Below are 13,904 nucleotides of genomic sequence, written 5' to 3'. Positions count from 1 at the left end.
CCGTGCCTCAGCTGGCTCGACAGGCTGCCGTGCCTCAGCTGGCTCGACAGGCTGCCATTCGTCAGGTTTCTGCGCCTTTGCAGAGGTGACCGTCCGCTCCTGATCTCCGGGATCGTCATCTTGGTCGGCGTCTTGCGGGCAAAAGCGCGCGTCGGGGAGGAGGTACTGTCACGTGTGCTCCCTCTCCGACCTCTAGGTCACCAGGCTGTGCGTTATGAAGCACATTTGCCACCATCGTTACGCGCGTAAGTGCATAATGACAGTCATCCGGACTCCATCACCTCCTTGATTACCTGCCCTATATATGTCACTCTTTTTGGTTCCTTCCCCAGGCTTCATTGTTTCAGTGTCATGTCTGTGCGTTTTTTGTGTTTCTTGTTTTGTATTTATGTATTTTTTAAATACTCACTACCCTGAACTTGCTTCCCGACTCTCAGCGCACATCGTTACAGTTGTTTATCCGTGTCAGATGTATGCAGTACAGTCTCACCTGGCAGTCTTTAAGTTTTCTACTTTGGCATGACTCTATACTTCCAATTCCGACTTACTGAGTGACATCACATACTGTATGGCCTGTTTCCCAGACACATATTAAGCCTAGTCTTGGACTAGGAAACAGTTTCAATTGGGAAATGGAAATCTCTGTTGAACATTCTTTTTCGTCCAGGATTAGGCTTTATTAAAAGGGTCCTGTAGACCAACCCTAAGAATATCCGTAGAGGACCTTGAGCATCATTCTGGTATTAATGCTCCTCTGTGTGTTGTTCAGGGGACCACAGTGGAAATAAATGTGTGAACTGTTTTTGTGTTATCCATGATGATTTGAATGCAGCATATCCATTTGGCTGGCTGGATTTATGAATAGAATCTTATCATTCCAGGGTGCCCTGCCATTTGACGATGACAACCTGAGAAACCTGCTGGAGAAGGTGAAGTTGGGTGTCTTCCACATGCCCCATTTCATCCCCCCAGACTGTCAGAATCTTCTTCGGGGCATGATCGAGGTGGATGCCACTAAGAGACTCACGGTACATTCCTCTAAGATCAGCTCTAGGATCAGATGTATGTTCATAACCCCCTTATTTCAGGTAGAAAATTACCTTAGTATCTGATCAGTTTACACCCCTAAGAGGTGGTTATGTCCCACCAAATCTACCACAAAGATCAGGCCTAGGATCAGGTGTATGTTCACAACATCCTTGTTTCAGCTTAAAGATGCACTTAATACTACATTTGTTCACTTTCAGGTGAAATATAAATTGGTTCTCAATCAATACAGGGGGAAACTTCAAACGGGACTAGCAGATATGTAACAAACAATTCCATCTCACTTTATTACCACAAAATATTGACTACCACGGTGTAAAGCTCTCACTCACAGTACTAGTAAAGCAGAAATCACTTATCACTGCAGAGAAAGGGAGCCATCTTCCCCTGATTTTGACTAAAGACACTCTGGGGCAGTTTCTCATGCTCAGATTAAGACTATTCCTTGACTGAAGATCACTTTTAATTGCGTTTCTACAGTTAGCATTTTCTTTTGTTCAGGAGTAGGCTTAATCAGGTCCGGGAAACCTCCACTCTGGTTCTAGACTAAGGGGCAGGCAAAGTACGGCCCGCGGCCCGGATATATAAAATATATATATATATATAGTTTCAATTGAACATTCTTTGTCGTCCAAGATTATATATATATATATATATATATTACACTTTTTTCTCCCCAATTTCGTGGAATCCTATTGGTAGTTATAGTTTTGTCCCGTCGCTGCAACTCCCGTACGGACTCAGGAGAGGCGAAGGTCGAAAGCAGGTCGAAACACGACCCAGCCAAGCCGCACTGCTTCTTGGCACAATGCCCGCTTAACCCGGAAGGCTGGGTTAGAGGAAACACCGTACACCTGGCAACCGTGTCAGCATGCATGCGCGTGGCACACCACAGGAGTTGCTAGAGTGCGATGGGACAAGGACATTTCGGCCTGCCAAACGCTCTCTTAACCCAGACGACGCTGGGCCAATTGTGTGCCGCTTCATGGGTCTCCCAGTCATGGCCAGCTGTGACACAGCCTGGGATAAAACCAGCCTGGGGTCTGTAGTGACGCCTCAAGCACTGCGATACAGTGCCTTAGACCGCTGCCCCACTCGGGAGTCCCCTGAAAGTAGTTTTGAACAAGCAATTGGTCCCCCCCAAAAATGCGTCCCTCTGGCGAATTTCAAAATCCCGATGTGGCCCCCGAGCCAAGACGTTTGCCCACCCCTGCTCTAGACAGCAGTCCCATTGGCTGTTTGGTTCAGCCATCTGAGACACAGACAGTCAGCACTTCAAACACTCCCACAGCTACAGCGTGACTTCCTGCTGTAACGTCTGCTTCCAGCTCACACTTTAGATCCCCTGAACGCAGCTCACTCTCCAGATCACAATCACCTGAATTTTGATCACCTGTTCACACACCTGTATGTCATTATCACACACTATATTGTTCATTTCTTTGGACCCCATCATTGTTAGGTGTTGTTTGTTTTGTGACACATGTCTATTCGGAGCACTGGGTGTCCTGTAATGTCATCCTCCCGTGTACGATAGTTTTGGCCTGCTTCACTAACCACGCCATTTGTCTATTCCCTGCCTGAATTCCTGTTATCGACCTATTGCCTGATCTCCCGGACGCCGTTACTAGCCTTTTCCTTGCCTGTACTGTTGACTTTTTGGACAACCCGTGTATCACTTTCTGCCTGCTCCTGGACCTGCCTCCTCCTGTGGTCCTTTAAAAATAAAACACCTGCTGCACCCTGCGCTTGAAACCAGTCTCCTTCTCCCATCGTGTTCATTACATCTCCAACAGTTACCTAGATTACTCTCACTCACGTTGGAGTTTTCTGTCAAGGAGATGGTTATTTCCCAGTTGCCCAATGTTTTAAGTGTCCCTCACTAAGCTGGTTTTCTATCTGCTTAATCTACTCAAAAATAATATTAGTAATAATGCTATAATAATGTTTTTTTTATGTTTTGAAGTGGAAGCCCCATAGAAATAGAAATTAATATACACTACATGACCAGAAGAATGTGGACCCCTTGCATGTTGAACATCTCATTCCAAAATCATGGGCTTTAATATGGACTTGGTCCCCCCTTTTCTGCTACAGCAGCCTCCACTCGTCTTGGAATGCTTTCCACTAGATGTTGCAACATTGCTGCGGGGACTTGCTTCCATTCGGCGACAAGCGTATTAGCGAGGTTGGGCACTGATGTCGGGCGATTAGGCCTGGCATGCTGTCGGCGTTCCAATTCATCACAAAGGTGTTCGATGGGGTAGAGGTTAGGGCTCTGTGCAGGCCAGGCAATTTCTTCCACACCAATCTCGACAAACCATTTCTGTATGGACCTCGCTTTGTGTACAGGGGCATTGTCATGCTGAAACAGGAAAGGGCCTTCCCCAAACTTTTGGCACAAAGCTGGAAGCACAGAATCATCTAGAATATAATTGTATGCTGTAGCGTTAATATTTTCCTTCACTGGAACTAAGGGGCCTAGCCCCAGACCATTATTCCTCGTCCACCAAACTTTACAGTTGGCACATTTGGGCAGGTAACCTTCCCCTGGCATCCCCCAAACCCAGATTTGTTTGTCGGACTTCCAGATGGTGAAGCGTGATTCATTACTCCAGAGAAAGCATTTCCACTTCTCCAGAGTCCAGTATGAGCTGTATACCACCCCAACCAACGCTTGGCATTGTTCATGGGGATCTTAGGCTTGTGTGCGTGCGGCTGCTCGGCCATGGAAACCCATTTCATGAAGCTCCAGATGAACAGTTCTTATGCTGACGTTGCTTCCAGAGGCAGTTTGGAATTTGGTAATAAGTGTTGCACTCGAAGACAGAAGATTTTTACGTGCTGTGCGCTTCAGCACTCGGCTGTCCCGTTCTGTGAGCTTGTGTGGCCTACCACCTTGCGGATGAGCTATTGTTGCTCCTAGACATTTCCACTTTACAATAACAGCACTTATAGTTGACCGGGGCAGCTCTAGCAGGGCATAATTTTGACAAACTGACTTGTTGGAAAGGTGGCCTCCATTGACGGTGCCAGGTTGAAAGTCACTGAGCTCTTCAGTAAGGTCATTCTACTGCCAATGTTTGTCTATGGCGATTGCATGGCAGTGTGCTCTATTTTATACACCTGTCAGCAATGGGTGTGGCTGAAATAGTGTCCAGATACTTTTGTACATATAGTGTTTTATATTTTTTTGTCACTACAGTAGATAAAGACGGGGTTGTTACTTGAAGCCTTAATTGTGTCATAATGCATACAGTAAGAACGGATAAGGCATGTTTCTGTGTTCACTTGTCTGTCTGTCTGTCTGTCTGTCTGTCTGTCTGTCTGTCTGTCTGTCTGTCTGTCTGTCTGTCTGTCTGTCTGTCTGTCTGTCTGTCTGTCTGTCTGTCTGTCTGTCTGTCTGTCTGTCTGTCTGTCTGTCTGTCTGTCTGTCTGTCTGTCTGTCTGTCTTTCGCAGCACCTGTTCCACATGCTGTGTCATTAACACAATATTTTTTCCTCTTCCTGTGTGTCTCTGCAGTTAGAGCAGATCCAGAAGCACAACTGGTACATGTGAGTAGAGCTCCTTTCTATGTGTGTGTGTGTGTGTGTGTGTGTGTGTGTGTGTTTGTGTGTGTGTGTGTGTACATGCTGGCTGTTTTGTGCATATAATAGATATATGCACTTTTACCTGTGAAATTAAATTAAATTGACAAAATGTAGCAAATATTCAAACAAAGAGTCAGTAGATAAAATTATTGCACTTACATAGGCTAAATTAGTGAATTGGAATTAATGGAATCTGAAGTAAAACATTCCACAGCATTTATAGTAAGAGAAGGTAGGTCCATTAGGACAGATGTGAGAGATTCTAGTAGTTGCATACACACCACCTGAACATGAATACATCATGTTCTTAGTTTTAATGGAACTCTGTTCTCCTCCTAAATGGCTTGGTCTTAACAATGCAGGCTTAAGTATCTGCCCCTTTTTTTCAATTTTCGCCGATACCCAAATCTAACTGCCTGTATCTCAGGACCTGAAGCAAGGATATGCATATTCTTGAAAGGAAACACATTGAATTTTGTGGAAATGTTGAATTAATGTTGGCGAATATAACACATTAGATCTGGTAAAAGATACCATCATTTTGTACCATCATCTTGGTACAATGCAAGAGAAAGGCTATAATGTATTATTCCAGCCCAGGCACAATTTAGATTTTGGCCACTAGATGTCAGCAGTGTATGTGCAACGGTTTAGACTGATTCAAAATGTTGGATCAAGACTGCCCAAATGTGCCTAATTGGTTTACGAATACATTTTCAAGTTCATAACTGTGTCAAACAATAGCATTGTATTATTTCACTGTGATAGCTACTGTAAATTGGACAGTGCAGTTAGATTAACAAGAATTTAAGCTTTCTGCCAATATCATGGTCTGTGAAATGTTCTTGTAACTTACACCTATGTTCGCTCCACCGTCCCGCGGGGGACCCACCGATCCTGTAGAGGATACCTCCTTTCAGAAAAGAGCCAAGGACCGTTCTACTGTTCAGCAATGTAATAATATGTTTTGCTCATTGCTACATCATGTCAGTTCATCATTGCTATTTAGCAATCTACAATATTGTATACTGAACAAAAATCTACATGCAACATGTAAAGTGTTGGTCCCATGTTTCAAGAACTGAAATAAAAGATCCCAGACATTTTTCATACACACGAAAAGCTTATTTCTCTCAAATCTTCTGAACAAATTTGCTTACATCCCTGTTAGTTATCATTTCTCATTTGTCAAGATAATTCATCCACCTTACAGGTGTGGCCTATCAAAAAGCTGATTAAACAGCATGATCATTCCACAGGTACACTTTTTGCCAGGGAAGATAAAAGGCCACTCTAAAATGTGCAATTTTGTCACACAACACAATGACACAGATGTCTCGAGGGAGCGTGCAATTGGCATGCTGACTGCAGGACTGTCCACCAGAGCTCTTGCCAGAGAATTGACTGTTCATATCTCTACCATAACATATCTCCAACATCGTTTTAGAGAATTTGGCAGTACGTCCAACCGTCCTCACAACCACCGACCGACCATGTGTAACCATGCCAACCCAGGACCCCCACATCTGGCTTCTTCACCTGCGGGATCATCTGAGACCAGCTACCCGGACAGCTGATAAAATTGTGGATTTGCACAACTGCAGAATTTCTGGTATGGCCAGGCATAAGCTATGGACAATGAACGCAATTGCATTTTATCGATGGCAATTTTAATGCAGAGAAATATTGTGATGAGATCCTGAGGCCCATTGTCGTGCCATCCGCCGCCATCATCTCATGTTTCAGCATGAAAGTGCATGTACCCATGTTGCAAGGATCTGTACACAGTTCTTGGAAGCTGAAAATGTAACCAGTTCTTCCATGGCCTGCACACTCACCAGACATGTCACTCATTGATTATGTTTGGGATGCTCTGAATTGACGTGTACGACAGCATGGACCAGTTCCCACCAATATCCAGTAACTTCGCACAGCCATTGAAGAGGAGTGGGACAACATTCCACAGGCCACAATCAATATCCTGATCCAGTCCAAGATGATTGCGCCACATAAGCCAAATAGTGGTCACACCAGATACTGACTGGTTTTCTGATCTACACCCATATCGTTTTTTAAGGTATCTGTGACCAACATAGGCATATCTGTATTCCCAGTCATGGGAAATCCATAGGTTATGGCCTAATGATTTTTATTTATATGAACTGTAACTCAGTAAAATCTTTGAAATTGTTGCATGATGGATTTATATTTTGGTTTTCAAAATATGCTTTTTGTGTAAGAGTATTGATAGCTAGCATAGCATTAAGCCTAACATTCAGCAGGCAACATTTTCACAAAAACAAGAAAAGCATTCAAATATAATAATTTACCTTTGAAGAACTTTGGGTGTTTTCAATGAGGAGACTCTCAGTTAGATAGCAAATGTTCATTTTATTTATTTGTGTAGGAGAAATCACCCACTATATCCAAGAAGTTAACGGGTAAAGTAGTTTCACAATTCTGATAGCTTTGTAGTGTGTTTTTGTCATTGCTAACATTGTAAAATAGAAAAGCTCCCGTTGTTAGTGTTCTACTCCACTTTATTGCCTATCTAGATGAGCTGGTTAAGAAACTACAATTTAAAGATGTCTTTTTCTACAGAAATGGACAGTGCCTTTTTCTCTAAGCAGTAAGAAGCAAATCATTTAGTCAACCTTTTTCTCTGTTCTTGATTATGGTGATGTGATTTATCAAAGTGCAGCTGCTACTACTCACATTCTAGTGACTCCCCATCCCGCATGCGGGAGTGTAATCATCGACTGACACTAATTAGAATAACGCAACGGACATAGATATTCCTAGAAAATATTCCTATTCATGAAAATCACAAATGAAATATATTGAGACACAGCTTAGCCGTTTGTTAATCACCCTGTCATCTCAGATTTTCAAAATATGCTTTACAGCCAAAGCTAGACAAGCATTTGTGTATGTTATCGATAGCCCAGCATAGCATTTTGTCCTGCTAGCAGCAGGTAACTTGGTCACAGAAATCAGAAAAGCAATCAAATTAAATCATTTACCTTTGATGAGCTTCAGATGTTTTCACTCACGAGACTCCCAGTTAGATAGCAAATGTTCCTTTTTTCCCAAAATAATATTATTATTTTGTATTTTTTTTTTTTTTTTTTTTGTAGGCGAAATAGCTCCATTTGTTCTTCGCGTTTGGCTGAGAAATCTCCCGTAAATTGCAGTTACAGAAACAGCAAAAATGTTCAAAATTAGCTCCATAATATCGACAAAAACATGGCAAACGTTGTTTATAATCAATCCTCAAGGTGTTTTTCAAATATCTATTCGATAATATATCCATCGGGAAAATGAGTTTTTCAGTAGGACCGATTGGAGTAATGGCTACCTCTGTATTTTACGCCAGAGTCACTCTGGGAGCCATCAGGTGACCACTTGCGCAATGTAGCCGCCTACGGGTATTCTTCAACATAAATGCGTAAAACTACGTCACAATGCTGTAGACACCTTCGGGAATTACGAGAAAGAGTAATCTGGTTGATAGCCCATTCACTGCTCAATAGGGACGCATTGGAACGCAGCGCTTTCAAAACATGAAGCACTTCCGGATTGGATTTTTCTCAGGCTTTCGCCTGCAACATCAGTTCTGTTATACTCACAGACAATATTTTTACAGTTTTGGAAACTTTAGAGTGTTTTCTATCCTAAGCTGTCAATTATATGCATATTCTAGCATCTTGTCCTGACAAAATATCCCGTTTATTACGGGAACGTTTTTTTTCCCAAAAAATGAAAATACTGCCCCCTAGTCACAAAAGGTTTTTAAACCTTTGGATGCCATTGTAAAATACCTAGGTCTCAATATGTCTTCCCTGGTGAAAAGTATATTTATATATAAAAAAAAACATCTGTCAGTCATTCCTGTCATTCTTCCTATCTGTCAGAGCTGGGAAGAACGAGCCTGAGCCGGAGCAGCCTGTCCCTAGGAAGGTGGCCATCAGAACCCTGAGCACTGAAGAGATAGACCCGGACGTCCTGGAGAGCATGCACTCTCTGGGTTGCTTCAGAGACAAGGGCAAACTCACCAAAGACCTGCTCTCCGACGAGTGAGTATTAGAGGGATGGGAGGGAGGGAGAGGGTAAAGAGGGTGAAGGAGGGAGGACTGTAAGGATGGAAGGGTTAAAGAAGTGCACTCTGTGCTGCTTCAGGACAAAAACAAACACACCAAAGACTTTCTCTCTGTGGAGGGAGGGAGGGAGATAATGCACTCACTGGGCTGTGTCAGAAATTAGAGCAAACTGATGAAAGACCTGCTCTCTGACAAGAGGGAATGAGAAAGGGATGGAGCGATATGGAGGGAGAAATGGAAGTGCCAGCGAAGTCATCCAGGTGCTTCAAGGACATCTGACAGGATGACTTTACTGTCTTGTCTCTCCAGTGATAACCAGGAGAAGATGATCTACTTCCTGCTGCTGGACCGGAAGGAGAGGTACCCCAGTCAGGAGGACCAGAACCTCCCCCCGCGCAGTGAGATAGGTAGGCTTGTCCAAATCATCCCTACACAATAGGAGAAGTAGACTAGTCCAAACCTTCTATGCCTTGTTTGAATAAAAACCTGCAGTAGCTACAACATAACTCAGATAAGATGTTCTGTCACATGTGTAGTTGGTTTGTTGCTAACTAGTTCTCTTTCTTGCTTCACTTGCTTCTCCTCTGACCCCTAACATTGGACCCCTGACCCCTGTTCAGCTGACCCGCCAAGGAAGCGCGTGGACTCCCCCATGTTGAACCGCCATGGGAAGAGGAGGCCGGAGAGGAAGTCTATGGAGGTGCTGAGTGTCACAGATGGGGGCTCTCCTGTACCCGTACGACGAGCCATCGACATGGCCACACATGGACAGAGGTATGGTGTGATGTACACACACATACAGTACATGGACTCACTCACACGTATGATATTGACACACATACGCACATGCACAAGTACATGCAACACATATCAGTGTAAGCACACCCACACATAAACACACATAAACACACATACACACTAATGCTCACACGAACACACACACCCTGGGCAGTCTCAGATTTTTTACCTCCCGCTTTGGGCTGGATGTGTCAATGTGTAGTTCATGCATGCATACGCTATGAGAAGAATTAGCATCTTACCTCAATTGGCCATGAAATCCCTAGTTTGAAAGTGACTGTTTATCTTGAATCTGTGCCGTGCCATTCTCCCTACATTGAGCTTTAGCCTCTCACATTTGAGTGGCAGCTAGCAAGAGGACTGCCATGCGTTATCTAATGAGGCAGGCCCAATGGCTCAGTGGACACAGCAGAGAAGGAGAGAGCAATTACGTGGTGCACACATCTGCACATACAGTGCCTTGCGAAAGTATTCGGCCCCCTTGAACTTTGCGACCTTTTGCCACATTTCAGGCTTCAAACATAAAGATATAAAACTGTATTTTTTTGTGAAGAATCAACAACAGGTGGGACACAATCATGAAGTGGAACGACATTTATTGGATATTTCAAACCTTTTTAACAAATCAAAAACTGAAAATTTGGGCGTGCAAAATTATTCAGCCCCTTTACTTTCAGTGCAGCAAACTCTCTCCAGAAGTTCAGTGAGGATCTCTGAATGATCCAATGTTGACCTAAATGACTAATGATGATAAATACAATCCACCTGTGTGTAATCAAGTCTCCGTATAAATGCACCTGCACTCAGAGGTCTGTTAAAAGCTCAGAGAGCATCATGAAGAACAAGGAACAACCCAGGCAGGTCCAAGATACTGTTGTGAAGAAGTTTAAAGCCGGATTTGGATACAAAAAGATTTCGCAAGCTTTAAACATCCAAAGGAGCACTGTGCAAGCGATAATATTCAAATGGTAGGAGTATCAGACCATTGCAAATCTACCAAGATCTGGCCGTCCCTCTAAACTTTCAGCTCATACAAGGAGAAGACTGATCAGAGATGCAGCCAAGAGGCCCATGATCACTCTGGATGAACTGCAGAGATATACAGCTGAGGTGGGAGACTCTGTCCATAGGACAACAATCAGTCGTATATTACACAAATCAGGCCTTTGTGGAAGAGTGGCAAGAAGAAAGCCATTTCTTAAAGATATCCATAAAAAGTGTCATTTAAAGTTTGCCACAAGCCACCTGAGAGACACACCAAACATGTGGAAGAAGGTGCTCTGGTCAGGTGAAACCAAAATTGAACTTTTTGGCAACAATGCAAAACGTTATGTTTGGCGTAAAAGCAACACAGCTCATCACCCTGAACACACCATCCCCACTGTCAAACATGGTGGTGGCAGCATCATGGTTTGGGCCTGCTTTTCTTCAGCAGGGACAGGGAAGATGGTTAAAATTGATGGGAAGATGGATGGAGCCAAATACAGGACCATTCTGGAAGAAAACCTGATGGAGTCTGCAAAAGACCTGAGATTGGGACAGAGATTTGTCTTCCAACAAGACAATGATCCAAAACATAAAGCAAAATCTACATGGAATGGTTCAAAAATTAACATATCCAGGTGTTAGAATGGCCAAGTCAAAGTCCAGACCTGAATCCAATCGAGGATCTGTGGAAAGAACTGAAAACTGCTGTTCACAAATACTCTCCATCCAACCTCAGTGAGCTCGAGCTGTTTTGCAAGGAGGAATGGGAAAAAAATTCAGTCTCTCGATGTGCAAAACTGATAGAGACATACCCCAAGCGACTTACAGCTGTAATCGCAGCAAAAGGTGGCGCTACAAAGTATTAACTTAAGGGGGCTGAATAATTTTGCACGCCCAATTTTTCAGTTTTTGATTTATAAAAAAAGTTTGAAATATCCAATAAATGTCGTTCTACTTCATGATTGTGTCCCACTTGTCGTTGATTCTTCACAAAAAAATACAGTTTTATATCTTTATGTATGAAGCATGAAATGTGGCAAAAGGTCGCAAAGTTCAAAGGGGCCGAATACTTTCGCAAGGCACTGTATGTGACGTAGTATGCAATTTTGAGGGCCACTTCTAGCTTGTGAGTGCCACTCTCACTGGCTAAAAAGTATACAAAATGGCCGGGGAATCTCTTTAACAAACAGACACGTGCATGCATGGATAACACACACACACACACCACAAACGCACACATACACACCATACAAACACGTACACAAACACGCACGCCGGATTGACACACGTAGCAGTAGTGTGCCTACATATTATGGATTCCCTGTTGGAGATCTCTTTCTATGAGTTCAATCTGCTGTGTGTATACATCCAGTAGAATCCCTCTCCTCACTCACTGAATTATTATGCTGCTTGGCGTGTTATGACAGCCTGACACTGACAGAAAAGTTTACAACTTTCTGCGCGGGTGAGTCTTCCAACGAGGACAGAGGCTTTAAGACTTCAACTCTTTTTTTTTACGAGAATATATTATCATGACCGTTCAAAGTGTCTTACCCCTTTGTTTCACCTCTTTTTACTTGCTGATGAATATATTCATGTCACGTGTGAATATTTTCTCATCTTTTCATTGTCATGTCGTGATCAATAATTGTTCTTCCTCTGTGAAACTTTTCCTTTCAAGACTAATATTACTTCCTGTGCATTGGTCATTGTGAGCAATAGCCAGCTCTGTATTGCATACACAACTAACGTGAGGTTGCCAACTCATGACCTATACAATAATCTGTACTTTTTAGGGAATGCTTCGAATCAGTCCCTTTATGTGACTGTCTTTCTGTCTGTCTCTTTACTTTCTTTCTGTCTGTCTGTAGTAAGTCTGTTTTCAGTAAAAGCTTGGATATCACAAACGCTAACTTCACCAAAGAAGAAAGGTATTTGTCACTTTTGTCTGTCTCTCTTTGCCACAGTTGAGTTTCAGAGGGGTTTTCCCATTCACATTCTCACCATGTTTAAGTCTATAAGCCTTTGAGAGGGTAGTCTAGTAAACTTCAATAAAAACTAAGCTCCCTTCTTGTCTGCATAAAATTCATTCCCAAAGAATCGAACCTCCTGCCGTTAGAATTCTTCGGGAAACTTTTACCAGAAGTTCACTTGACTGCCTGGCTATCTGATAATGAATTCACACAATAAAGCCCTTATTTTCATACTGTGGTAAACTAGGCCAATGTGATCAGGCCCAGACTGAACTGAAGGAGAGAGGAGATAGAGAAGAGATGGAGGGAGAGAGTCTTCTCTACACCCTCGGCTGCTTCCATGCACATCAAAAGCATCTTATCCTCCTCCTCCTCCTCCTTCTTTTGGCCCCTCTCTTCCCTTTGATGCTGTAGTGCCGGCGTCCCAGGGCAAATCCCAATTTTAGGTCAACTTCCTTGTTTCCCTGTTTTGCCTCCTTCCCCATTGTGTGTGTGTGTGTGTGTGTGTGTGTGTGTGTGTGTGTGTGTGTGTGTGTGTGTGTGTGTGTGTGTGTGTGTGTGTGTGTGTGTGTGTGTGTGTGTGTGTGTGTGTGTGTGTGTGTGTGTGTGTGTGTGTGTGTGTGTGTGTGTGTGTGTGTGTGTGTGTGTGTGTGTGTGTGTGTGTGTGTGCCTGAACGTATGTGTGTGTGTGCCTGTGTTCGCTCCCATGCATGTGTGAATTTGTTTGTCTTCTGCCCGTCTATTTGTGAGGTTACCACATCATGGTGAGTCAGGTCCAATCTTCCTTTCAAAGCCTATTCACGGATGACCTTGTGTCCAGGAACACAGTTTAGAGACGCTTCCCCGATCCCCTCCACCGCACCGTACAGAGAGCGATTAGCATAAATTAATTGGTGGAAATGCGGATGGGGCGTTTTGTTGGAGCGAAGAAGAGAAGAACAAATAGGGATGGAAAGAAGGCAGTCACATCCCTCTGAATAGTCTTTTATCTCCATGATCTAATTAGAGCGATACAGTGGTAAACGCACACACACACCAATCTACACGTACACACAAACACGCATTGTATTTCTTCGGCATCGAACAACAGATTTCTTTCAATTATGTGGTTGAAAGACTACCTGGTTTTGGCAAGGTGTGTATGATCGCACACGCAAGTACAATAATGTGTTGTAATTAAAAAGCGCCTCAACCTTGCCCGCCATCAACATACAGCAGAATAAGGAATGAACAGCCATTACATTTCCAAAGTTTACACACGCAAAATAGGATTGACTGAAAGCATTATGACTATATGTATATGCAGGGGCGCTACTTTGGTTTTAGAAGTGGGGAGGACATAATTATTATTATTATTATTTTTTTTTTTATCCAGTCGGATGAACACTCCAATTAGCCTACCCGACAA

The 13,904-nt window shown here is 43.2% G+C and overlaps 1 protein-coding gene across 5 annotated transcripts in view; it reads left to right on the top strand.

The window, feature by feature from the left end:
- LOC124035927 (serine/threonine-protein kinase BRSK2-like) overlaps positions 1-13,904 on the top strand; it is a 183,735-nt gene that overhangs the window by 146,369 nt on the left and 23,462 nt on the right. For 4 of the 5 annotated variants that reach the window (XM_046349853.1, XM_046349851.1, XM_046349854.1 and 1 more), the window contains 6 exons: positions 882-1,028; positions 4,571-4,602; positions 8,553-8,714; positions 9,048-9,145; positions 9,359-9,512; positions 12,395-12,454. In XM_046349853.1, the coding sequence (XP_046205809.1) occupies positions 882-1,028; positions 4,571-4,602; positions 8,553-8,714; positions 9,048-9,145; positions 9,359-9,512; positions 12,395-12,454 (653 nt within the window). The remainder of the gene's footprint in view (positions 1-881; positions 1,029-4,570; positions 4,603-8,552; positions 8,715-9,047; positions 9,146-9,358; positions 9,513-12,394; positions 12,455-13,904) is intronic. The other variant, XM_046349852.1, reaches the window with a different exon arrangement.

The sequence above is a fragment of the Oncorhynchus gorbuscha genome, linkage group LG05 (genome assembly GCF_021184085.1).
Source record: "Oncorhynchus gorbuscha isolate QuinsamMale2020 ecotype Even-year linkage group LG05, OgorEven_v1.0, whole genome shotgun sequence".
Classification (NCBI taxonomy): Eukaryota; Metazoa; Chordata; class Actinopteri; order Salmoniformes; family Salmonidae; genus Oncorhynchus; species Oncorhynchus gorbuscha.
The sequence above is the reverse complement of the archived record's forward strand: the minus strand, read 5'-3'. Positions and strand labels throughout refer to the sequence as shown.